Source organism: Pongo abelii, chromosome 16 (assembly GCF_028885655.2).
Source record: "Pongo abelii isolate AG06213 chromosome 16, NHGRI_mPonAbe1-v2.0_pri, whole genome shotgun sequence".
Classification (NCBI taxonomy): Eukaryota; Metazoa; Chordata; class Mammalia; order Primates; family Hominidae; genus Pongo; species Pongo abelii.
Genome location: NC_072001.2, coordinates 53,444,216 through 53,472,028, shown reverse-complemented (window position 1 = coordinate 53,472,028; position 27,813 = coordinate 53,444,216). Strand labels below are relative to the sequence as shown.

At 40.1% G+C, this 27,813-nt stretch overlaps 2 protein-coding genes across 10 annotated transcripts in view; one reads left to right on the top strand and one right to left on the bottom strand.

The window, feature by feature from the left end:
* Positions 1-25,280, top strand: part of USP50 (ubiquitin specific peptidase 50) — a 46,506-nt gene extending 21,226 nt beyond the window's left edge. The window contains 2 exon segments of the mRNA XM_002825456.6: positions 25,004-25,110; positions 25,112-25,280. Coding sequence (XP_002825502.4) covers positions 25,004-25,110; positions 25,112-25,187 — 183 coding nt within the window. The 3' untranslated portion in view covers positions 25,188-25,280.
* An 810-nt stretch (positions 25,281-26,090) lies between these two features.
* USP8 (ubiquitin specific peptidase 8) overlaps positions 26,091-27,813 on the bottom strand; it is a 74,760-nt gene continuing 73,037 nt past the window's right edge. For all 9 annotated transcript variants that reach the window (XM_002825446.5, XM_002825445.6, XM_063716146.1 and 6 more), the window contains 2 exons: positions 27,160-27,292; positions 26,091-26,982 (listed from right to left, as the gene is read on the bottom strand). In XM_002825446.5, coding sequence (XP_002825492.4) covers positions 26,797-26,982; positions 27,160-27,292 — 319 coding nt within the window. In that variant the 3' untranslated portion in view covers positions 26,091-26,796. The remainder of the gene's footprint in view (positions 26,983-27,159; positions 27,293-27,813) is intronic.

Below are 27,813 nucleotides of genomic sequence, written 5' to 3'. Positions count from 1 at the left end.
ACCCTGCCTAAAATAAAATAATAATATAAAATAATACTGTAGATAAAAAGCCCCCGTGTATCTTTAATGATCCCACTCCTTTCCGTTTCCTGATGTAACCATTACCCAAATTCGGTGTATATTATTCCCATGTATTCTTTTCCACAAATGTTTGCATTTTCTGTTTTGCATGTTCTCTAAATCTAGTATCATACTGAACATATTCTCCTATCCATAGCTGCTTTTTCTCTTCAATGTTATCTTTAATGATATTAATCCATCAATACATTAGCTTTTTAACTTATTAATATTATTTTTAATTGATAAATCAAAATTTTATACATTAATGGGATACAATGTGATGTTTTGAGAGATTATATATATATATACACACACACACACAAACACACACATACACAATGTGGAATGATTAAATCAAGCTAACATATTCCTCACCTCACTTATTTTTTGTGGTGAGGCATTTGAAATTTGCTCAGCTGTTTTGAAATACACAATACCTTTTATTTACCATAGCCACTCTGCCATGCAATAGATCTCAAACCTCCTCACTGAAACTTTATACCCTTTGACCAAAAACTCCTGATTCCTCACTCCCCTCCCCAACCTGTGGTAACCACCATTCTACTCTCTACTTCAATGAGTTCAATAGATTCCACATATAAGTGAAATCGTGCAGTATTTGTCTTTCTGTGCCTGGCTTATTTCACTTAGCATAATGTCCTCCAGTTCCACCCATGCTGTTGCAAATGGCAGAATTTCCTTTTTAAAGGCTGAATAGTATTCCAAATATATCACATTTTCTTTATTCATTTATCCACTGACAGACACTTAGTTTGATTCCATATCTTGACTATTGTGAACAATACTGCAATGAGCATGGGCGTGTAGATATCCCTTCAATGTATTGATTTCCATTCCTTGGACGTATATCCAGAAGTCAGATTGCTAGTGGTAGGGTTTTTTTTTTGTTGATGTTGTTGTTTTTAAAGACTGGGTTTTGCTCTGTCACCCAGGCTGGAGTACAGTGGCACAATCATAGCTCACTGCAGCCTTGAACTCCCAGGCTCAAGCGATCCTCCCACTTCAGCCTCCCAAGTATCTGAGACTACAGGCATGTGTTACCACATTTGGCTTAGTTTTAGTTTTTTAAATCTTTATACCATTTTCCATAATGACAGTACTAATTTACATTCCCACCAACAAAGTACAGGATTCCTTTATCTCCACATCTTTGCCAACACTTGTTATCTTTTATCTTTTTGATAATAGCCATTCTAACAGGCGTGAGGTGATAGCTCATTGTGGTTTTAATTTCTGTTTCCTTAATGCTTAATGATGTTGAACATTTTTGTCATGAACCCACTGGACATTTGTATGTCTTGAGAAATATCTGTTCTGGTTCTTTGCCCATTTTAAAATCAGCTTATTTGTTTTCTTGCTAATGAGTTAAGTTCCTTATATATTTTAGATATTAACTGCTTATCAGATGTATGGTTTGCAAATATTTTCACCTATTCTTTGTGTTATCTCTTCCCTTTGTTAATTGTTTCCTTTGCTGTGCAGAAGCTTTGACATTTGATGCAATTCCCTTTGTCTATTTTTGCTTTTATTACCTGTGCTTTTCGGGTCACATCCAAAAGAATCATTGTCTAGGCCAATGTTGTGTAGCTTCTCCATGTTTACTTCTAGTTGTTTTATAGTTTCAGGTCTTATATTGAAGTCTTTAATCCATTTTGAGCCAGTTTTTGTTTATGATATGAGATAAGGATCCACTTTGATTCTTCTGCTTGTGAATGTCCCGTTTTCCTGACACCATTTATTTACTGTCCTTGCCCTATTGTATGTTCTTGGCACCTTTGTGGAAAATCATTTGAACATAAATGCATGAGTTTATTTCTGAGCCTTCTATCCTGTTCCACTGGTCTACAGGTCGGTTTTTATGCCAGAACATGCTGTTGTGATTATAATAGCTTTATGTAATAACATATTTTGAAATCAGGGAGTGCGATGCATCCAGCTTTGTTCTTTTGGCCTGATTGTTTTGGCAATTTGAGGTCTTTTGTCATTCCATATAAATTTAAGGATTTTTTTCTATTTCTGTAAAATTTTCATGGGAATTTTGATAGTGATTGCATTGAATCTGTAGATTGCTTTACGTAGTATGGACATTTTAGCAATGTTAATTTTTCAAATCCAAGAACACAGGATATCTTTCCATTTATTTGCATTTTCTTCAGTTTCTTTCTTCAATATGTATAGTCTTCAGTATCTTTCACCTCCTTGGTTAAATTTACACCTAAGTAGTTTTTGTTGTTTTTGCTATTGCAAATGGGATTATTTTCTTAATTTCTTTTTTGGATAGTTTGTCAGTAATGTATAGAAATGCCACTGTGGCCGGATGCGGTGGCTTATACCTGTAATCCCAGTGCTTTGGGAGGCAGAGGTGGGAGGATTGCTTGAGTCTGGGAGTTCAAGACCAGCCTGGACAACATAGGGAGACCCTTTCTCTACATAAATTAAAAAAAAAAAATAGCCAAGTAGCCAAGTATAGTGGTGCACACCTGCTACTCCAGAGGCTGATGTGGGAGGATCGCTTGAGCCCAGGAGGTTGAGGCTGCAGTGAGCTGTGATTGTGCCACTGCACTCCAGCCTGGGTGACAGAGCAAGACCCTGTCTCACCAAAAAAAAAAAAAAAAAAAGAAATGCTACTGATTTTTATATGTTGATTTTGTATCCTGCAACTTTATGGAATTCATTTCAGTTCTAACAGTTTTTTGGTGGAGTTTTAGGGGTTTCTCTATATAAGATCATGTCCTCAGCAAACAGAGAATTTCACTTTTTCTTTTCCTATTGGCATGCCGTTTATTTCTTTCTCTTGCCTAATTGCTCTGGCTAGGAATTCCAGTACTGTGCTGAAAAGAAGTGGTGAGTGGCTGGATGTGGTGGCTCATTCCTGTAGTCCCAGCACTTTGGGAGGCCGAGGCAAGTGGGTCACTTGAGGTTAGGAGTTCGAGACCAGCCTGGACAACATGGTGAAAATTTGTCTTTACTAAAAATACAAAATAATTAGCCTGGCATTGTGGCACACACCTGTAGTCCCAGCTATTCAGGAGGCTGAGGCAGGAGACTCACTTGAACCCGGGAGGTGGAGGTCTGCACCATTGTATTCCAGCCTGGGTGACAGAGTGAGACTCTATCTCAAAAAATAAAATAAAATAAAAAATATGATGTTGAACTTGACTTGCTACTATTTTGTTGAGGATTTTTGCATCTATGTTCATCAGGGCTCTTGCCTTGTAATTTTCTTCTCTTGTACTGTCTTTGGCTTTAGTATCAGGGTATTGTTGGCCTCATAAAATGAGTTTAGAGGTATTCTCTCTGGTTCAATTTCTTGGAAGGGTTTGAGAAGGAGTGGTACTAGTCTTCTTTAAATGTTGGGTAGAATTCAGCTGTGAAGTAGTCTGGTCCTGAGCTTTTCTTTGATGGGAGACTTTATTACTAATTCAATTTCATTGTTATTGATCTGTTCTGCAACCTTCTCCCGGGCTCAACTGATCCTCCCACCTCAGCTTCCCTGGTAGCTGGGACTACAGGCACATGCCACCATGCCTGGCTAATTTTTGTACCTTTTGTAGAGATGGGGTCTCACTATATTGCCCAGGCTGGTCTTAAACTCCTGGGCTCAATCAAGCCACCCACTTTGCCTCCCAGACTGTTGGGATTACAGGCATGAGCCACCGTGCCTGGCCTTTTCAGATTTCCTATTTCTCCATAATTCAGTCTTAGTAGGTTGTATGTACCTAGGAGTTTATACATTTCTTCTAGACTATCCAATTTGTTGGTGTATAATTGTTTATAGTAGTTTCTTAGGATCCTTTATATTTGTGTTATGAATTATAATGTGTCCTCTTTTGTTTCTGCTGTTTTTTGAGACGGAGTCTCGTTCTGTTGTCCAGGCTGGAGTGCAGTGGTACGATCTTGGCTCACTGCAATGTCCGCCTCCTGGATTCAAGTGATTCTCCTGCCTCAGCCTCCCAAGTAGCTAGAACTACAGGTGTGTGCCACTATGCCCAGCTAGTGTTTCTATCTTTAGTAGAGATGGGGGTTTCACTGTGTTGGCCAGGCTGGTCTTGAACTCCTGACCTCAAGTGATCCACCTGCCTTGGCCTCCCAAAGTGCTGGGATTACAGGCATGAGCCATTGTACTCGGCATCATTTCTGATTTTGAGTTGTCTTTTTTTCTTAGTCTTGCTAATAATTTGTCAATTGTGTTTATCTTTTAAAAAAACAACTCTTAGTTTCATTGATTTTGTTGTTGTTGTTTTTCTAGTCCTTGTTTATTTCTGCTTGTTTTATTTTATTTTCTAGTCCTTGTTATTTCCCTCCTTCTGCTAATTTTGGGCTTCGTCTGTTCTTTCTCTAGTGCCTTGGGGTGTAATGTTAGATTGTTGAGATCTTCTTTTTCTGAAATTGTTTTTAAAATTAATATATTATAATTGTACATACAAGGTACATGTGGTATTTTGATACATGTATACAATATGTACTGATCAAATTGGGGTATTTTGGCTGGGCACGGTGGCTCACACCTCTCAGCACTTTGAGAGGTCAAGGCTAGTGGATCACCTGAGGTCAGGAGTTCAAGACTAGCCTGGCCAACGTGGTGAAACCCTGTCTCTACTAAAAATACAAAACTTTGCCGAGCTTGGTGGCGGGCGCCTGTAATCCCAGCTACTCGGGAGGCTGAGGCAGGAGAGTCACTTGCACCAGGGAGGTGTAGGTTGCAGTGAGCTGAGATTGCGCCTTTGTACTCCAGCCTGGGCAACAGAGCAAACCTCCATCTCAAAACAAACAAACAAACGAACCAAATTGTGGTATTTAAGGTTTCCATCACCTCAAACCTTTATCATTTCTTTGAGTTGGAAATATTTCCAATCTTCTAGCTATTTTGAAATATACAAATAATATGCAGTTATTGTTAACTATAGTCACTCTATTATGCTGTTAAACACTAGAACTTATTCCTTCTATCCATGTTTGTATCTGTTAACCAGCCTCTCTCTTTATCCTCCCCAAGTCGTTCCCAGCCTCTGGTAACTATCTCTTTACCTCCATGAGATGAACCTTTTTTAGCCCTCACATATGAGTGAGAACATGCAACATTTGTTTTTCTGTGCCTGGCTTATTTCACTTAACATAACGACCTTCAGTTCCATCCATGTTACTGCAAATGATGAGATTTCATTCCTTTTAGGAATGAAGAATATTCCTTTATTTTTGGGAAGAGACAGAGTCGGCCAGGTGCGATGGCTCACACCCGTAATCCCAGCACTTTGTGAGGCCAAGGCAGGGAGATCACTTGAGCCCAGGAGTTTGAGACCAGCCTGAGCAACGTAGTGACACCCCATCTCTACAAAAAATACAAACATTAGCTGGGTGTTGTGGCATGTGCCTGTAGTCCCAGCCACTCAGGAGGCTGAGGTGGGAGGATCAATTGAGCCCAGAAAGGTCGAGGCTGCAGTGAGCCGAGATCATGCCACTGCACTCCAGTCTGGGTGACAGAGGGAAACCCTATCTCAGAAAAAAAAAAGGGGTCTCTCTCTGTTGCCCAAGGCTAGAGTGCAGTGGTGAAATCATGGCTCATTACAACCTCAAATTCCTGGGCTTAAGAGATCCTCCCACCTCAGCTTCCCGAGTAGCTAGGACTACAGGCATGGGCCACCATGCCCAGCTAAGTTTTTAATTCTTTTTTGTAGAGACAGAATCTCACTATGTTGCCTAAGCTGGTCTCCAATTACTGGCCTCAAGTGATCCTCTTGTCTTGACCTTCCAAAAATGTTGGGATTACAGGCACAAGCAGCTACTATGGCCAGCTCGTATCTTGGCTGTCGTGAATAGTGCTGCAATAAACATGGGGGTGCAGGTATCCCTTGGATATGATTTTCTTTCCCTCGGATAAATGCCCAGTAGTGGATTGCTGGATCATATAATAATTCTATTTTTAGTTCTCTGAGGAATCTCCATGCTGGTTTTCCATAACGGTTGTACTAATTTACATTCCCACCAACAGCATATAAGAGTTTCCTTTTCTCTGTATCCTTGCCAGTATTTGTTATTTTTTATCTTTTTGCATTCTAACTGAGGTGAGATGATATTTCAGGGTGGCTTTATTTATTTATTTATTTATTTATTTATTTATTTATTTTTTAGAGAAGGAGTCTTGCTCTTTTGCCCAGGCCAGACTGCAGTGGCGCTATCTCGGCTCACTGCAAGTTCCACCTCCCGGGTTCATGCCATTCTCCTGCCTCAGCCTCCCGAGTAGCTGGGATTATATGCGCCGGCCACCGCACCCTGCTAATTTTTTTGTATTTTTAGTAGAGACGGGGTTTCACTGTGTTAGCCAAGATGGTCTCGATCTCCTGACCTCGTGATCTGCCTGCCTCGGCCTCCCAAAGTGCTGGGATTACAGGCGTGAGCCACCACGCCCAGCCTCAGGGTGGCTTTGATTTGCATTTGTCAGATGATTAGTGATGTTGAACATTTTTTCATATAGCTGTTGGCTATTTATCATCTTTTGAGAAATGTGTATTCATATCCTTTGCATACTTTTTTTTTTATTGTATTGTATTGTACTGTATTTTTTTGAGACGGAGTCTCGCTCTGTTGCCCAGGCTGGAGTGCAGTCGTGTGATCTCAGCTCACTGCAGTCTCTGCTTCCCAGGTTCAAGCGATTCTCCCACCTCAGCCTCCCGAGTAGCTGGGACTACAGGGGTGTGCCACCATGCTTGGCTACTTTTTGCATTTTTAGTAGAGATGAGATTTCACCACGCTGCTCAGGCTGGTCTCAAACTTCTGACCTCAAGTGATTCGCCCACCTCTGCCTCCCAAAGTGCTGGGATTACAGGTGTGAGCCACCACGCCTGGCCCTTTGCCTACTTTTTAATGGGATTATTTCTTTTTTGTTGTTGTTGAGTTGTTTGAGTTCCTTGTATATTCTGGATATTAGTACCTTATCAAATGAATAGTTTGCAAGTATTTGTTCCCCATTTTACAGGTTGTCTCTTCATTCTGTTGAATGCTTTCTTTCCTATGCAGAAGCTTTTTAGTTTAACATAGTCCCATTTGTCTATTTTTCAATTTGTTGCCTGTGCTTTTAAGGCCTTAGCCATAAAATCTTTGCTTAGACCAATATCCTGAAGCATTTTCTTTGTGTTATCTTCTAGCAGTTTTATAGTTTCAGGTCTTATGTTTAAGTCATTAATCCAGTTTGAGTTGATTTTTTTTTTTTTAATGTGGTGAGAGATGGGGGTCTGGTTTTATTCTTCTGCATATGGATATCCAGTACAATTTATTGAAGCAGGTGTCCTTTCCCCACAGTATGTTCTTGGCACCTTTTGAAAAATCAGTTGGCTGGGCTGGGCGCAGTGGCTCACGCCTGTAATCCCAGCACTTTGGGAGGCCGAGGTGGGCGGATCATGAGGTCAGGAGATCGAGACCACAGTGAAACCCTGTCTCTACTAAAAATACAAAAAAAAAATTAGCCGGGCGTGGTGTCGGGTGCCTGTAGCCCCAGCTACTCGGGAGGCTGAGGCAGAAGAATGGCGTGAACCCAGGAGGTGGAACTTGCAGTGAGCCAAGATCGTGCCACTGAACTCCAGCCTGGGTGACAGAGCGAGACTCTGTCTCAAAAAAAAAAAAAAAAGAAAAAGAAAAATCAGTTAGCTGTAAATACATGTATTTATTTCTGGGTTCTCTATTCTGTTCCATTGGCCTGTGTGTCTGTTTTTATACCAATACCATACTGTTTTGGTTACTATAGTTTTATAGTATATTTTAAAGTCAGGTAATGTGATGCCTTTCTTCTTTTCTGATATAGGTGTTTATTGCTATAAATTTCCCTCTTAGAACTGCTTTTGTTGGCTGGGTGTGATGACTCACGTCAGTAATCCCAGCACTTTTAGGGCCAAGGCTTGAGCCCAGTAGTTAGAGAGCAGCCATGGTGAAACCCTGTCTCTACAAAAATTGAAAAAATTACCTAGACATAGTGGCACATGCCTGTAGTTGCAGCTACTTGGGAGGATGAGATGGGAGGATTACCTGAACCCAGGAGGTTGAGGCTGCAGTGAGCCATGATCATGCCACTGTACTCCAGCCTGGGTGACAGTGAGACCAGGTCTCAAAAGAAAAAACAAACAAACAAAAAAAACTGCTTTTGCTGCATATCATGAGTTTTTGTATGTTATGTCTCCATTTTCATGTGTCTCAAGGTATTTTACGATTTCCTTTTTGATTTATTTTTGGACCCATTGGTGATTCAGGAGCATACTGTTTAATTTCTACATATTTATGAATTTTCCATGATTTCCCGTTACTGATTTCTGGTTTAATGCCATTGTGATTGGAAAAGGTACCTAATATGATTTCAATCCTCTTATTACTATTTTTTTTTTTTTGAGATGGAGTTTTGCTCTTGTTGCCTAGGCTGGAGTCCAATGGTGTGATCTCTGCTAACCGTAACTTCTGCCTCTCAGGTTCAAGTGATTCTCCTGCCTCAGCCTCCCGAGTAGCTGGGATTACAGGTGCCCACCATCACACCTGGCTAATTTTTTGTATTTTTAGTAAAGATGGAGTTTCACCACATTGGCCAGGCTGGTCTTGAACTTCTGACCTCAAGTGATCCACCCGCCTCAGCCTCCCAAAGTGCTGGGATTACAGGCACGAGCCACCACACCTGGCCTCCGCTTACATTTTTAAAATCTTATTATATGACCTCTAACATATGATCCTGGAGAATGTTCTGCGTGTGCTTGAGAATAATGTTTATTCTGTTGCTATTGGATGGAATGTTCTGTATATGCCAGATCTGTTTGGTCTAAAGTGTAATTCAAGTCCAATGTTTCTGTATTTTCTGTCTAGATAATGTGTTCATTGTTGCAAGTGGGGTATTGAAGTCCCCTACTGTTACTGCATTTCAGTCTCTCCCCTCATATTAATTAGTAATTGCTTTATATGTTTAGGTGCTCTAACATTAGGTGCATATATATTTATAATAGTTATATCCCCTTGATGAATTGACCATTTTATCATTACATAATGACCTTCTTTGTCTCAGTTTACAGTTTTTGACTTAGTTTGTTTTGTCTAGTTATAGCTACCACTCTAGCTTTCTTTTAGTGTCCGTTTACCTGGAATATCTGTTTCCATTTCTTCACTTTCAGTCTATATGTATCCCTACTGCCTCTCGTAGCTACTATATAGTTGGGTCTGTTTTTTATTTGTTTGTTTTTGATTTGGAGTCTCACTCTGTCACCCAGGCTGGAGTGCAACGGCGTAATCTTGGCTCACTGCAACCTCCGCCTCCTGGGTTTAAGCAGTTCTCCTGCCTCAGCCTCCCAAGTAGCTGGGATTACAGATGCCCGCCGCCACACCCGGCTAATTTTTTTATTTTTAGTGGAGATGGGGTTTCACCATGTTGGCCAGGCTGGTCTCTCTGGCCAGTCTGGTCTCGAACTCCTGACCTTGTGATCCGCCTGCCTCGGCCTCCCAAAATGCTGGGATTACAGGCATGAGCCACCACGTCTGGCATTTTTTTTTGTTTGTTTGTTTTATCCATTTACACTTAAGGTAATAATTGATATTGGCTACTGCCATTTTGTAGTTTTCTGGTTATTTTGTAGAGCCTTTGTTTCTTCCTCTCTTGCTGTCTTCCTTTGTGATTTGATGGTTTTCTGTGGTGGTATGATTTGAATCCTTTCTTTTTAGGTTTTTGCTTTGTGGTTACCATGGGGATAACATAAAACATCTTTTACTTATTACATGCTATTTTAAGCTGATAACAACTTAACATTTTAATAGCAATCAAAAACTATACTTTTACTCCCCCTCAACATTTTATGATTTTGATGTCAAAATTTACTTCTTTTTGTAATTCGATTGATACATTAGCTTTAGTACATTCATTTGAACTGCTTTTATTAATCCATTGTGTAACTATCATTTCTCCTGTTGCTGGGCAGTTAGGTTATATCAAATAGTTTGCTTTTAGAAACAGTACTGTAGAATGCATTGACACACACTTAACATGTGAAATTTGTTTTTGTATATGTGTATGCATATGTATGTTTTACCAGACAAGAGAACTACAGTCCTAAATCTCTCCTTTAATCTGTTAATGCAGTAAATTACATCAACTGATTTATTCCTTAATTTTGTTTTTGCTAAAGGTGTTTAAAAATATATATATACACATATATATTTTACATCTATTATCACAATTGAGAAAGTAACCTATAATATTCTTTCTTAAACTGGCCTTTTCTGTTTTGGGGGTCAGTCTTATTAGAATAAGCCTCATAGTTTGGGCGTGGTGGCTCACGCCTGTAATCCCAGCACTCTGGGAGGCTGAGGCAGGCAGATCATCTGAGATCAGGAGTGCGAGACCAGCCTGGCCAACATAGTGAAACCCCGTCTCTACCAAAAATACAAAAATTAGCCGGGCGTGGTGGCACATGCCTATAATAGCTACCTGGGAGGCTGAGGCAGGAGAATGGCGTGAACCCAGGAGGCAGAGGTTGCAGTGAGCCGAGATCGCGCTACTGCACTCCAGCCTGGGCGATAGAGCGAGACTCCGTCTCAAAAACAACAACAAAACACAAGCCTCATAAAGTGAGTTTGTCACTCTTTTCTCTGGCACAGATTGTATAAAATAAAAATCTGTTTCTTGAAAATCTGGTAGAATTGAACAGGAAAACCATCTGGTCTTGGAATTTCGTTTTTCTTGGTGGGTAGATTTTAAAATACTGACTCAGGCTGTTTTAGCCATTATAGGTCTAGTCAGGATTTCTATTTCTTCATGTTTTTTAAAAAATACTTTTTTTTTTTTTTCCCAGACTGTGTCTCTCTCTTTTTCCCAGGCTGAAGTAGTGGTGCACAATCTCGGCTCATTGCAACCTCCATCTCCTGAGCTCAAGTGATTCTCCCATCTCAGCCTCCTGAGTGGTTGGGACCACAGGCAAGTGCCATCATGCCCAGCTAATTTTTTTAAAAAAATTGTAGGCCAGGGATGGTGGCTCACGCCTGTAATCCCAGCACTTTGGGAGGCTGAGGCAAGCAGATCACGAGGTCAGGAGATGGAGACCATCCTGGCCAACATGGTGAAACCCCATCTCTACTAAAAATAAAAAAAATTAGCTGGGTGTGGTGGCATGCGCCTGTAATCCCAGCTACTTGGGAGGCTGAGGCAGGAGAATCACTTGAACCCAGGAGGCGGAGGTTGCAGTGAGCCCAGATTGCGCCGCTGCACTCCAGCCTGGTGACACAGCGAGACTCCCATTTCAAAAAGAAAAAAAATTGTAGAGACAGGGTTTCTCCATGTTCCTCAGGCTGCTGTGGAACTCCTGGGCTTAACCAGTCGGCCTGCCTCGGCCTCTCAAAGTTCTGGGAATACAGGTATGAGACACTGCCCTTGACCAAAAATAAACTTTATTGAAGTGAAACATATATACAGAAAAGTACACAAACCATGAGGATAAAACTTGATGGATTTTCAAGTGAACATACCCATGTAACCAGCAGAATAGAGTTTAAACAGAATGTTACCAGCACCCTAACTGCACTTGTACCTGCCTTTGAGTCTGGAAAACCACTGACTTCTGGCAGGACAGATTTATAGATTTTTGCCTGATTTTATGCTTCGTATAAATGGAATTGTACAGTATATCCTTTTTTGTGTCTGGCTCCTTTCATTCAAAATTATGTAATGTTCATCCATATTGTTGTTTGTATTGTAATTTATTCATTCTCATTGCTGTATAGTATTCCATTGTATGAAAATACTACAATTTAGTAATTCATTCTGCCATTCAGGAACTTTTGGGTACTTACTAGCTTTTGACTATTGCAAAGAGGGTTGCTATAAACGTTCTTGTTTTTTGGTGAACATAATGTACACAATTCTTTTGAGTACATACCTAGGAGTGAAACTCCTGGTTCAAAAATATGCATATGTCTGGCTTTAGTACGTACTGCTCAGTAGCTTTCCAAAGCGACTGTACCAATTCATACCCCCACCAGCAATGACTGGAAGTTTCAGTTGCCTTAAATCCTTGTTAACACTTGGCAGTCTTTTGTTCATTTTGTTTTGGCCCTTCTGGTTGCCCATATAGTAGAATGGCATTGTGGTTTAAATATCTACTTAAATTTGTATATTTTCTTTTGTGAAATGCCTAAACAAGTCTTTTGTTCTTTTTCCTATTCTGTGGCCTGCCTTTTTCTTATGGAATTGTAGTTCTTTTTAAATCTTGAGTGTACATTTTTAAATTACCTTCTGTGGCTTGATTCTTCACTCTTTTTTTTTTTTTTTTTTTTTTTTGAGACAGAGTTTCGCTCTTGTCTCGAACTCATGACCTCAGGCGATCCACCTCCCTCAGCCTCCCAAAGTGCTGGGATTACAGGTGTGAGCTACCGCGCCTGGCCTACTTTTTCATTAAATATTTTAAAGATATATCCATATTGTTGCGTGTGGTTATAATTTCACTAGCCTATGATGTATATTGTGTGAATATATCATAAATTATCCATTTTCCTATTGTTTGATATTTCATTGTTTCCAGATTTTTGCTGGCATTAACAACATTATGTGGACATTCCTGCATATAAATGTGCATAAGAGTTTCTCTCATGTATATACTTAGGAGTGAGGTCACTTAGATTGTAAAGTATGTGCATGTTTAACTTTCTACAAGTGATTATACCAATACATTCCCCTACCAGGATCATCAGACTTCTTAATTTTTGCCATCTAATGGATATAAAATTATCTCATTTTAGTCTTTCCCATTCTATGAAATATTTGTCTTTTGTACATTTTTTACAAACTGGGTTATTTTTCCTCTTATCAATTGGAAAGAGTCATTTACATGTTCTAGATCCTTGTTATATGTTACATGGGTTAGAAATAACTTCTCTGTTTTTGGTTTGTTGTACATGATCTTTTTGTTTCCCAACTTAAATAAAAAGAAGTTCTTAGAGATAGTTCACATACCACAAAATTCACCTTAAATGTGTTCTGTTGTGTTTTTTGTTGTTTTTGTTTTGTTTGTTTTTGAGACAAAGTCTGGCTCTGTCGCCCAGACTGGAGTGTGGTCGTGCGATCTTGGCTCACTGCAACCTCCACCTCCTGGTTTCAAATGATTCTCATGCTCCAGCCTCCCGAGTAGCTGGGATTACAGGTGCACCACTATGCCTGGCTAATTTTAAAAAATATTTTTAGTAGAGATGTGGTTTCACCATGTTGGCCAGACTGGTCTGGAACTCCTGACCTCAAGTGATCTGCCCATCTCGGCCTCCCAAAGTGCTGGGATTACAGGTGTGAGCCACTGTGCCTGGCCAGTTCAGTGGTTTTTAGTACATTCACAGAGTTGTGCAGTTATCACCACAGTCCAGTTTTAGAACATTTTCGTTATCCCCAAAAGAAACCCCGTAACCTGTTCCTTCTCCCCCAGTCCATGGCAACTACTAGTCTCGCGGGCACTCTCTCTCGCTCTCTCGCTATTTTTTTTTTTTTTTACAGAGTCTTGCTCTGTTGCCCAGGCTGGAGTGCAGTGGCATGATTTCAGCTCACTGCAACTTCCACCTCCCAGGTTCAAGGGATTCTCCTACCTCAGCCTCCCGAGTAGCTGGGACTACAGGTGTATTTTTGTATTTTTAGTAGAGGTGGGGTTTCACCATGTTGACCAGGCTGGTCTTGAACTCCTGACCTCAAGTGGTGCACCCACCTCGGCCTCCCAAAGTGCTGGGATTACAGGCATGAACCACTGCTCCTGGCCTCTACTTTATATTTCTATAGATGTGCCTATACTGCGTATTTTTAAAATTTTATTTATTTTATTTTTTGAGACAATATCTCACTCTTGCTCAGGCTGGAGTGCAATGGTGCACTCTCAGCTCATTGCAGCCTCAACCTTCCGGGCTCAAGTGACCTTCCCTCCTCCCTCCCTCGAGTAGCTGGGACCACAGGTGCGCACCACCACGCCCCAATAATTTTTGTGTATTTTGATTGAGATGGGGTTTTGCCATATTGCCCAGGCTGGTCTCAAACTCCAGACATCAAGTGATCCACCTGCCTCGGCTCCCCCAGGTGCTGGGATTACAGGTGTGAGCCACAGTGCCTGGCCTATTCTGGGTATTTTAATAAACAGAATCATAGAATATATGACCTTCTGTTTTTATTTTCTTTTATTCAGCATAATGTTTTCAAGTTTCATTCATGTCATAGCATGTATCTGTACTTCATTCCTTTTTATTGCCAAATAATATTCCATTGTATAGGATATACCACATTTCCTTTATCCATCAGTGACGGACATTTGGCTTGTTTCCACTTTTGGCTGTCATCAGTAATGCTGCTATGAACATTTATGTACAGGATTTTCTGTAAACATGTTTTCATTTCTCTTGGGTATATACCTAAGCGTGAAATTTCTGGGTCATATGGTAACTCTGGTTAATCTTTTGAGGAACTGCCAAATTGTTTGCCAAAGTGGCAGCAGCATTTTACGTTCCCAACAGCAATGTATGAGGTTCCAGTTTCCCCACATCCTCAACCAAATTTGTTACTGTCTCTCATTTTTTATTCTATCCCATACAAAGTAGGTATGAAGTGGTATGTCATGGTTTTGAGATGCATTTTCCTAATGACTAATGATGTTGAGCATCTTTTCAAGTGCTCTCTCTCAAGTTTTTAAAATAAAACTTTGCAAACATTCAGAAAATCTGAAAGAATTGTACAGAGAACATTGGTGTACATCGGCCGGGCATGGTGGCTTACGCCTGTAATCCCAGCACTTTGGGAGGCCAAGGCAGGCGGATCACGAGGTTAGGAGATCGAGACCATCCTGGCTAACACGGTGAAACCCCTCTCTACCAAAAATACAAAAAAAATTAGCCGGGCATGGTGGCGGGCGCCTGTAGTCCCAGTTACTTGGGAGGCTGAGGCAGGAGAATGGCGTCAACCCAGGAGGCGGAGCTTGCAGTGAACTGAGATCGCGACACTGCACTCCAGCCTGGAAGACAGAGCGAGACTCCATCTCAAAAAAAAAAAAACAAACCAAAAAACAAAACATTGGTTTACATTGGTGTACATTTCAGCTAGATTCAGTTATTAACATTTAGCAGTGTATACACTTTTATTGCTTTCACTCTCTCTGTATATATATATGTGCACATCTATACACAGGTATATCTAACTTTTTGCTGAATTATTTAAATCTTGTATCATGACACTTCACAGATCAAAATACATCTCTTAACCACATTCTTCTACATACCCACAATAGCAGAATTATATGTAAGAAAATTTAAAATTCCATCAGTCATATTCATAGATTCATATTCAAATGTCAATTGTCACAAGGTTTTTTTAGTGGCATTTTTTTTCAAAGACCAGAATCCATCCAAAATTCACAAACTGCATTTGGTTGTTGTATCTTATAGTAATTGCTGACAATCAAGTTTTAATTTGGTTGGAACATCAATCTTTTCTAGTTAGTCCTTTTCTGTGTCTCATTTAAGAAATCCTTTCGAACCCTGCAATTACAAAGATATTTACCTATATGTCTTCCAAACATTTAAATTGTTTTGCACTTCTGACAAAAATGTAGTGTAAATTAGGGATTCAATTTCATTTTTCGCCATATGAATAGCCAAATGTCTCAGCCTCCTCTTTTCCTCAGTAATGTATAATGCTGGTTTTCCTACGCTGTGTGTCTGTTGGTCAATTCACATTTGGGCTAATTCCATACTGTATTAATTATAGCTATAAAATATTAAAATATTAAAATTAATAGTAATTGAATTAATTCTTAATTTAGTTTATGACTATTATAGCTATAGCTTTGAAGTAAATATTGATATCTGGCAGAGCAAGAACCATCATTATTCCCTAAGTCATTACCATCACAACTTTATTCTTATTCTTCAGGAGTATTTTGATTATTCCTGGCCCTTGTCAATTTCTGTAAATAATGCAGGTGTGAGCCATGTATTTCTCCAGTCATTTTGGTAACTTATTCTCCAGATATTTGTCTATTTCATCTAAGGTCTCAGTTGGCTGACATAAAGTTTTTAGGGTATTAACAATAAATTTATTCTGGATCTGTAGCTATTACATGTTTTTTCATTTTTTAATTTTATCATTGACTTGTCTCTTTTTTTTTTTTTTTTTTGAGATGCAGTCTCGCTCTGTCGCCCAGGCTGGAATGCAATGGCACGGTCTCAGCTCACTGCAAGCTCCGCCTCCCAGGTTCAAGCCATTCTCCTGTCTCAGCCTCCTGAGTAGCTTGGGACTACAGGCGCCCGCCACCACGCCCGGCTAATTTTTTGTATTTTTAGTAGAGACGGGGTTTCACCGTGTTAGCCAGGATAGTCTCGATCTCCTGACCCGGTGATCCGCCCGCCTCAGCCTTCCAAAGTGCTGGGATTACAGGCGTGAGCCACCGCACCCAGCCGCCTTGTCTCTTATTCTCTTAATCTTATTATTGACATCCAAGTTACTGTTTTTGAGAGAGGGTCTCACTCTGTCTCCCAGGCTGGAGTGCAGTGGTGCAATCTTGGCTCACTGCAACCTCTGCCTTCCAGGCTCGAGCCATCCTCCCGCCTCAGCCTCCCAAGTAGCTGGAACTACAGGCACAACACCACGTCCAGCTAATTTTGTACTTTTTTTTTTTTTTTGAGACGGAGTCTCACTCGCCCAGGCTGGAGCACAGTGGCGCGATCTCGGCTCACTGCAAGCTCCGCCTCCTGGGTTGACGCCATTCTCCTGCCTCAGCCTCCCGAGTAACTGGGACTACAGGCACTCGCCACCGTGCCCAGCTAATTTTTTGTATTTTTAATACAGACGGGGTTTCACCGTGTTAGCCAGGATGGTCTCAATCTCCTGACCTCGTGATCTGCCTGCCTCGGCCTCCCAAAGTGCTGGGATTACAGGCGTGAGCCACCGCGCCTAGCCTGTACTTTTTTTTTTTTTTTTTAATAGAGATGGGGCTTTGCCATGTTGCCCAAGCTGGTTTCAAACTCCTGGACTCAGGCGATCCATCTGCCTTGGCCTCCCAAAGTGCAGGGATTATAGGCATGAACCACTGCGGCAGGCTAATATCCAAATTATTTTGTCTTAAAAGACCAACTTTTACCTTTTTTCAATCTTCTGTATTACATCTTTGTTTTCTGCTTTATGGGTTATTCCTCTTACAGTGTTCTCTCTTCCCTCTACTCTCTTAGGGTTTATTCTGTTATGTTTTAATGTTTTAAACTGAGTGTCCATTGTATTAACACTCAGTCTATCCTTTAAGATATAAGCATTTAAAACTACAAATGTCTATCTGCCACTTTCTCTGCCTTTCTTTTTTTATTATAGAATATTTCACACATATACAAAATTGAACAGCATAACAAACCTGGATGCATCCATCAACTAGCTTGCTGAAGCAAGATATTTGAATATAAAATAAATGATCAATTCATCTTAATACTGACCCACTCTCTTCTTGGCACCATATTATTTTTAAGACATTCTCAGACATCAGTGCATCCCATGTTTTGTTTTTCATTACTATTTACTTCTAAGTGTTTTACTTTTATAATTTATTTATAAAGTTACTTAGAAGTGTTTTTTTAATTTCCAAAAGTATTGATTTTTTGTGGGGGTATCATTTTGTATTGACTGCTAATTGTATTGTGCTCAAAGACTAGGGTCTATACTAAACTAACTCTTTTTTTTTTTTTTTTTTTTTTTTTGAGACACAGTCTTGCAATGTCACCCGGGCTAGAGTGCAGTGGTGCCATCTCGGCTCACTGCAACCTCCGCCGCCCGGGTTCAAGCCATTTTCCTGCCTCAGCCTCCTGAGTAGCTGGGATTACAGGCACCTGACACCATGCCCAGCTAATTTTTTGTATTTTTAGTAGAGATGGGGTTTCACCATGTTGGCCAGGCTGGTCTCGAACTCCTGACCTCGTGATTCGCCTGCCTTGGACTCCCAAAGTGCTGGGATTACAGGCATGAGCCACCATGCCCGGCCTAAACTAACTCTTTTACATTTGTTGAGACAGTGCACTTTTATTTCAGGAGTCAGATACTTTATGTCATCTAAGTATATATTGTAAAAGCTGTATCTATACTAATATTTTTGTCTGCTTGATCAGTAGTTGAAATCTTCCATTATGATGGTAGACTTGTCAAAACTTCCCTATAGTTCTGTCATTTGTTTTTAACAAATCTGTTTTGTTAGGTAGGTAGCAGTTTCAAATTATACAATTTGGGTGATTTAAACCTTTTTTCATTATAAAGTGACTCATTTACAATGCATTCTATCTTAGGGACCATTTTAGCTGATGTATAGCTACTTCAGCTTTCTCTTGGTCGTATCTACCTACGACAAGTTGAGCGTCCCTAATCTGAAAATCCAAAATGCTCCAAAATCTGAAATGTTTTAAGCACCAACATGATGCTCAAAGGAAATACACCTTTTCTGAGTTCTAAATGTTATATAGTGCATAGAACTGGATTTTTAGTTGTTGTTGTTGTTGTTTTGTTTTTGAGACAGAGTCTCACTCTGTCACCCAGGCTGGAGTGCAGCGGCATGATCTTGGCTCACTGCAACCTACACCTCCCAGGTTCAAGCAATTCTCCTGCCTCAGCCTCCCAAGTAGTTGGGATTACAGGCGCATGCCACCAGGCCCAGCTAATTTTTGTATTTTTAGTAGAGACAGGGTTTTGCCATGTTGGCCGGGGTGGTCTCAAACTCCTGATCTCAGGTGATCCGCCTGCCTTGGCCTCCCAAAGTGTTGGGATTACAGGCATGAGCCACCACACCTGGCCTAGAACTGGATTTTTTTTTGTTTTTTGAGATGAAGTCTCGCTTTGTCGCCCAGGCTGGAGTGCAGTGGCACAATCTCGGCTCACTGCAAGCTCCACCTCCTGGGTTCATGCCATTCTTCTGCCTCAGCCTCTGGAGTAGCTGGGACTATAGGTGCTTGCCACCATGCCTGGCTAATTTTTTGTATTTTTGTAGAGACGAGGTTTCACCGTGTTGGCCAGGATAGTCTTGATCTCCTGACCTTGTGATCTGCCCCCCTCAGCCTCCCAAAGTGCTGAGATTACAGGCGTGAGCCACCGTGCCTGGCTAGAACTGGATTTTTAAAATCCAGTAAATATTTGGTAAATTTAGTACATGCCATATATTTCAACTAGTAATAAATTCAGATTTACTTGTCATCATCTTCTTTTGTGTTTGTTAGCCTTATTTTTCTAATTCGGTGGTCCCCAACCTTGTTGGCACCAGGGACTGATTTTTATGGAAGACAATTTTTCCATGGATGCAGTTTTTTTTTCCATGGATGGTGGCCGGGGTGGGGATGGTTTTGGGATTAAACTGTTCCACCTCAGAAAATCAGGCAGTAGATTCTCATAAGGAGCACGCAACCTAGATCCCTCACATTCGCTGTTCACAATAGAGTTCGTGCTGCTGTGAGAATCTAATGCAGCAGCTGATCTGACAGGAGGCGGTGCTCAGGCAGGTTTGCCGCTCGCTTCCTGCTGTGCAGCCAGGTCCTGAACAGGTCAGGGACCGGCAGCCTGGGGAGTTGGGGACCTCTGCTGTGTTGTTTTCCCCTGTTGTTCTTGCTGCTACTAAATTGATAAAGCTTTATTTTCCCTCTACAACTTTGGAAGTTACACATTTTATATTGATTCTTTGGTAATTATACTAAAAACTACAGCTTCCATACTTAAAGCCTAAAGTTAATCAAGATCCTTATACTCTGCTCCCAAAGAAATGGAAGGCTCTTAGAACACAGTAATTCTGATCACTGAACTATTGTTTTCAGCATTTTTTGTTTTTGAGACAGGGTCTCGCTCTGTTGCCCAGACTGGAGCACACTAGTGCAATCAATCATAGCTCACTACAGTTTTGAACTCTGGGCTTAAGGGATCCTCCTGCCTCTGCCTGCCAAGTAGCTGGGACTACAGGCATGTCACTGTGCATGGCTAACTTTTTAATTTTTTTTTAGAGACCAGGTCTCACTATGTTGCCCAGGCTGGTCTCAAACGATCCTCCTGCCTTGGCCTCCCAAAGTGCTGGGATTACAGGTGTGAGCCACCATGCCCAGCCAGTTTTTATTCATTTTTTAATATGCCTCCAAAGGAGACATTGTCATGGTTTTCTACGGTTCACATTGGGTTATACTTGCCCAGATCTTCATCAGTCTTTTTTGTTAATCACTGTCTATTATGTATCACTTCTTCCTTCTTTATTGAATTTTTAAAATTCATGTGGCATATATTTCAGTAGGCTTTTCTGTGAGGGTTTGTTATCCTAAAGTCTCTCAGTCTTTGAAAAGTCTTTAGTTCACTTTCATTCTTGGATGATAACTAGAAATCAAATTCTAGATTGACAGTTATTTTTCTCTATTATTTTGAAGCTACTTTATTGTCTCTGATTTCTATGGCTGCTATGGAGAACTTCTACCAGCAGGTTAGATTCTTGTGGGTAAACTGTCTTTTTCTTTCTGGTTGCTTTTAAGCTTTTTCTCTTTATATCTGTTGTTCTGCAGTATTATTTTTATTTATCCCTGGCTTGCTGCATTTCCTAAATGTGAAGATTCATGTCTCATTAATCATTTTCAGCCATTATCACTTTTAATATTGCCTTGCTCCTCTACTCTTGATTCTTTCCTCCTAGAACTTCTACAGGACATATGCTGAATATTCTCATTCAATTTTTCATGCCTCTTACCCCGTATTTTCCATCACTACTCAATTCTTGCTAATTTCCCCAACTTCATTTTATAGTTTATTCACTTTTTTTTTTTTTTTTTTGAGATGGAGTCTCACTCTGTGACCCACGCTGGAGTGCAATGGCACGATCTCGGCTCACTGCAACCTCCACCTCCCGGGTTCAAGCGATTCTCCTGCTTCAGCCTCCCAAGTAGCTGGGATTACAGGTGCATGCCACCAGGCCCAGCTGACTTTTTTGTATTTTTTAGTAGAGATGGGGTTTCACCATGTGTGCCAGGTTGGTCTCGAACTCCTGACCTCATGGTCCACCCGCCTCGGCCTCCCAAAGTGCTAGGATTACAGGCGTGAGCCACCGCGCCCAGCCCAGTTTATTCATTCTTAATTCTGTGTCCTAATATCTTCATTAAGTTAATTTCCAGTACAGTTGTACTTCGGTATCTGCAGGGAGTTGGTTCCAGGATCCCTTTGACTACCAAAATCCACAGATGCTCAAGGGCCCTATATAAAATGGTGTCTCTTATGGTGTTTTTTGTTTTGTTTTTGTTTTTTGAGACAAGGTCTCATTCTGTTGCCAGGCTGGAGAGCAGTGGCTCAGTCACAGTTCACTGTAGCCTCGACCTCCTGGGCTCAGGTGATTCTCCCACCTCAACCTACCAAGTAGCTGGGACTATAGGCACGTGCCACTATGCCTGGTCAGTTTTTGTATTTTGTGTAGACAGGGTTTTGCCATGTTGCCCAGGCTGGTCTACAACTCCTGGGCTCAAGCAGTCTGCCCACCTCCATCCCCCAGAAATGTTGGGATTACACGTGTGAGCCACCATGCCAGGCCTGGAGTAGTATTTGCATGTAACCTATGCACATCCTCCCATATACTTTAAATCATCTTTGGATTACTTATAATATCTAATACAATATAAATACTATGTAAATAGTTGTTACACTGTATTTTAAATATGTATATTTTTATTGTTGTATTATTTTTTCAAATCTTTCCCATCACATTAGTTGATTCTGAAGATGCAGAGCCCGTAAATATGGATGGCCAACTATGTTGTATTTTTCATTTCTGAAAATTCTATTTAGTTTCTAAAGTTTGTTTCCTTCTTCTAAATATATTTAAATATACTTTATTTGTAGCCTCTGCTTAATAATTCTATTATCTAAAGTCCTTGGGGGTTTAAATCTTATTGCCTTCTGACTCTTATGATAAATTGTCCCCTTGCATGTTCTGTTATTTTGAATTGTGATCTCAACTTCATTGGGGGTTCATATGTGGATATCCTGTTAGGTCTGAGTTAACATGCAACAATTTAGAATTTCTGTTTCCTTCTGGCAACTGCCCTAGAAATACTTTTCATATTAAGTTCACAGGATTCTCAGACCACACAAGTAGTATAAATTTGAATCCCAAACTGGTGAGAAGATAGGTCTATGGTGACAAATTCCCAGGAATGACTTTTATTCTCTGTACCATGAGTCCAAGCTAACACAAGCACTAGAGGGTGGATTTTTTTTTTAATCCTTCCATTGAGGGTGAATGTCTTTAAAGGTCCTGGCTTTGTATGTGGATCTCAATCCAATTTCTCACCTTGTAGGGGGTGCCTAAGACTTTACCTCGAGTGTCCTTGCGTGACCTTTAAAACCCGAGCATACTGGTTACAGAGACTAGGGACTGCCTTCACGCCCAGGCAGTCACAAAGCATAAACCACACACCATACTGTTGTTAAATTTCCTGTTTAGGGCTCCGCCCAGGCTGGAATGCAATGGCACGATCTCAGCTCACTGAAACCTCCATCTCCCAGGTTCAAGCGATTCTCCTACCTCAGCCTCCCAAGTAGCTGGGATTATAAGCACGCGCCACCATGCCCAGCTAATTTTTATATTTTTAGAAGAGACGGATTTTCACCATGTTGGCCAGGCTAGTCTCAAACTCCTGACCTCAAGTGATCCACCTGCCTCAGCCTCCCAAAGTGCTGGGATTACAGGCGTGAGCCACGCCCGGTGGAACCTTGATCTTTTAAATGTGAATTTCGGTTATTTCTATTACCTGTAAGGAGAGAGGTGGGGAAGATGAAGGTTGAAGGGAATATTGAATAAGTAACTCCTGTGTACTAGCTCTCAATACATGAGATGTTTGATAACAGCTATACAAAACAAGCCATATTGATAGATGAGAAATTAAAGCTTAGAAAGGTTAAATAATTTCGCCAAGGTCACAATGTATTATTACACCTGAATTCACAGTTGAAGTTAACTAGACAGATCCATTTTCATTCTGGACATGGTGGTGTATGCCTGTAGTCCCAGCTATTTGGGGGGCTGAGGTGAGAGGATTGCTTGTGCCTAGGAATTCATGTACAGCCTGGGCAACATGGCAAGAAACTATTTCTAAAAATAAATAGGCTGGGTGCAGTGGCTCACGCCTGTAATCCCAGCACTTTGGGAGGTGGAGGCAGGTGGATCACTTGAGGTCAGGAGTTCAAGACCAGCCTGGCCAACATGGTGAAACCCCATCTCTACTAAAAATACGAAAAATTAGCTGGGTATGGTGGTGCGTGCCTGTAATCCCAGTTACTTGGGAGGCTGAGGCAGAAGAAGAGCTTTAACCCAGGAAGCAGAGGTTGTGGTGAGCTGAGATCATGTCACTGCACTCCAGCCTGGGCAACAGAGCGAGACTCTGTCTCAAATAAAAATAAGTAACTTTGGGAGGCCGAAGTGGGAGGATCACGAGATCAGGAAATCGAGACCATCCTGGCTAACATGGTGAAACCCCATCTCTACTAAAAATACAAAAAATTAGCTGGGCGTGGTGGCAGGCACCTGTAGTCCCAGCTACTCGGAAGGCTGAGGCAGGAGAATCGCTTGAACCTGGGAGGCAGAGGTTGCAGTGAGCCGAGATCGTGCTACTGCATTCCAGCCTGGGCGACAGAGAGAGATTCCATCTCAAAAAATAAAAAGTTAACAAATAATCAATTTTCTTCCTCTACAGCAGAGGTCAGCAAACTTATTCTGTAAAAGGCCAAATAGTAAATATTTTAGGCCTCATAAGCCATATGGTATTGGCTGCAACTATTCAGTTTTACTGTTGGATCATTAAAGCAGCCACTGAAGTGTAAACAAATGAGCATGACTGTGTTCCCATAAAACTTTAAGGACACTGACATTTGAATTTCATATAATTTTCACATATAACAATACTATTATTACTTGGATCTTTTCCCCAACCATATAAAAATATAAAACCCATTGCTAATGCATGGGTCTTGCAAAAACAGCCTGGAGTTGACCCACGGGCCATGGTTTGCTGACCCTTATCATACACCATAACACCTCCTTGGAAGTACACCTCTCTAATTCCTTTGTTCCAAACAATACTGGGTTAGGAAAGACATGGAAAAAGGAAAATGAGACACATTATTTTTTGTACCCTATGGGTGATTGAGAGGTTGTTGCTACATAGCCCCCTCAATTTGTGCTGTAACAATATGCAGTTAAGATCCTTATTCTAATGTTAAATGTCTCTTCTGTGGCTTATCCTAACTTTAAAAAAAAAAAAAAAGCCATCTTAAATGAACTTACAATTTTAAGACAGGGTCTCACTCTGTCACCCAGGCTGGAGTGCAGTGGTACAATCACGGCTCATTGCAGCCTCGACCTCCCGGGCTCAAGAGATCCTCCCACCCCAACCTCCCAAGTAGCTTGGACTACAGGTGTGCACCACGATGCCTAGCTCATCTTTTTTTTTTTTTTTTTTTTAAAGATATGGAGTCTCGCTATTTTGCCCAGGCTGGTCTTGAAATCTTGGACTCAAGCATCCACCTGCCTCAGCCTCCCAGAGTGTTGGGATTACAGGTGTGAGCCACTGTGCCCGGCCTGAATTATCTTCTTATTGTAAAATTTCCTTTAATGCTTAATAGTTGATGTATAGTAAGTGCTACCTAAATATTCACTGATAAACATTAATCGGATGCTGCTAAATATTGTCTTTCTTTATTCACAGATGATAGTCAATGGGCACAACATATAAGTAGTTACAATGAAATGAGAAGCAATATAGCAGTCAGGCTATATGCATGATTTAACAACAAAATTATCACTTCCTTTTAATTTAGTATAAGGGACAATTTAAAAAGCATTTCTTGGTCCTATCATTTCTGTTCCAGTAGTTAGTGTTCATATGTGAATACTAAGTTTGACATTCCTTTCTCCCATAGAACCATTTTGGTGATCTGGATGGTGGCCACTACACTGCTTTCTGCAAGAATTCAGTCACTCAGGCCTGGTATAGCTTTGATGACACACGAGTCAGTGAGATTCCAGATTTCTGTTCAAAATGCTACAGCGTATCTCCTGTTCTATAGCTGCCGGCCCTTTTCCATACCAATACAAAAGCGTTAAGAGCCAGGAAAATGGTGTTTCCTGAACACTGCAAAACAAGCAGTCAGCATCTGGTGGTAGAGTTTTGCTTGGTCATTAAACTCTTAGAACTTACTTGCATCATTAACATTTTTATGCCTTGTGGGCATGTTATACAACCTTTTATCTTAAGATAAATCTGTCGTCCAGAAGATGGGTCTTGGTTCACTGAAAAAGGCAGTGTGAATATAATGCAATGCTAATGGATGGAGGCCTTCAAAACACTGCAATTATATAGTGAGTTCAGGTTTCAAAATTCAGTGTTTATCAGAAAATATCTCATAATCAATCATATATATTCAACAAATTATTTTCCAAAGATACTCATGAAGCTAAACAAAAATAATTTTTGTTCAAATGGCTCTATGAGTTTAAGAATATGATTTGAATATATTTGATAAAATAATTTAGCCAAGAAGTGGTCTCTTAGACTAACTGTAAAACATGAAAAGTCGTCAGCTTCACAATTTGAACCCCATCCTTTCATCTTCTCCCTGAGAGCCTGCTAATGGTGGTCTCTTTCTGAAGCACTTTTAGAATCTTATTTTTATAGAATCTTATTTTTATATGGCGTGTTCTACTGACTACATATGTAGCAACTGAGTCCCTTGGTTAAATAAGTAAGTTATAAGCTCCTTTAACCCTCTTAATACATCACTCTGTAAAGATGTAGTTTATAATGCAGTTCACTTTGCAATCATGCCTCACTCCCGGCATTTTTACTTTAATATTTAGAATGAATATTCTAAATATGTGAGAATACTAGTCTTGAAAGAATGACTCTGGGTGTTATTATATAGCACGTGTGTGTATAAAAATCTATGGTTTTACTGTCCTATATTTGATAATACAATATTAAAGACAGAACACCCACAGGGTTATAAATTATTTTTCTCATTAAGATTTTAATGTAGCTGTAAATGAAATTCTCATTTTAAAAAAATTAAAGTTTCCATTTTTTTTTTTAGAATAAAGATTTAGTGCACAAATACAGCCCAAAGCCAACAGAAAAATCGCTTTGCCCTGTCATTTCCCCAAGAAAGCACTGAAGTTACTCAAAATAGGCTGAAAGAAAAAAAGCAATCCTCTGAGTTCTAGGTTTCACAAAAGGACCACGTGTTAAACTATGTACATCGATTTGATGTGCAAGTATGCAATAAATATGTACACATACATTCCTATTTGCTTTACATCATTCTAGAGTATTCATAGTATATCAAGATGGGATTTAGAAATGTGAAAAGGCCATAACAGTGAAAAGGGGAAAAAAAAAAAAGATACAATGGTTTTTAGACCAGTCGAATAATAATGCTTAGCTAGTTAATTATTTTAACTTTGGAGCAGACTAAAAAAGTTGTTTTGAAATAAATGGTACCTGTAAGTGATGCTTACTGCAATACTTGTTAAATGTTATTTGTCAGCACTGACCGGAATTATATAGTGCTAGTAACACAGCTCCCACTGTCCTAGAATTCCTCTAAATGGCCAGCTATAGCTACCATTATCTTGATAAGCATTTCAAGAGTTGTGTTGCTGAGCCTTTTAAAAGATAACTAGTTTATATCCTAACTAGTTTATAACCTATGTCTCCTTATGTGGCTACATCAGTTACTCGTGGTCCCAATGAAGTATAAAAGAGGATATAAGCTGCTGAAGATTTCACAGAAGAAACGGAGATATCAGAAACTTCATGATCATCAAACTTAAACCACCGTTGTCTTGCTGCATTTTTACAATAGGCTGTGTAGTGGCCTCCATCCAGCCCACCGTAGTGATTCTGTGCCAAACAAGATAGAAAAATCAATTCAATTAAAATTGTTATTTAAAATATGCCAATAGTTTCAAAGCTTTATGTTGTTCTTACTCTTCCATGAGGTAGGAAACCACTTAAAACTTTTTTTTTTTTTTAAACTTGCTTTGAAACAAAAAGTCTTCAGTTCAAAGAGATACTTACTGAAACAGAAAACAAATTATATTTCTTCAAATTGTTCTTTGGACCAATAACATACTGTGACAAGTCAAGATTTTCTAACGGGAAGTCCACAGATGTCTGTAATTTTTGTTTCCACCTGCCATCGTAGGAAAAACTGCAGAACAAAACATTACAATTACACTGACAGAGGAAGATACCAGGATGAATCCTCATTCATTAACATCTAGATTTTTAGCCAGGATCGTAAAATCCATTTGAAATACAAAGACTTGGAATTTTAGTAGTAGGGGAACCTAATGTTAAAGATATTTGGCTTCATTTCCATTTTACAAACAAGAAAACTGAGGCACATCGATATTTAATGATGTGCCTAAGGTCAAACAGCCAGAATGGTAGAGGTAGGACTATACTCTGGTCCAGCTACAATTGCTACATGAGTCTTCTAGGAAGGTAAGACCCACATGTTTATAATGCTGATCACCACAAAAGAAAGAATGACAGCTGCTCTCGAGTCAAGCTTGTACTTCAGAGGAAACTAGAGCCAGAAATTGAGAGTAAGGAGACTACTGACTAAAATAATGCCATTCATTCCATTATTCTGGCATATTCTGCTCCTTTAAACATCAAAACAATGATATCTTGGTTGGTGTAATATGGTTATTTCATAATTTTTTA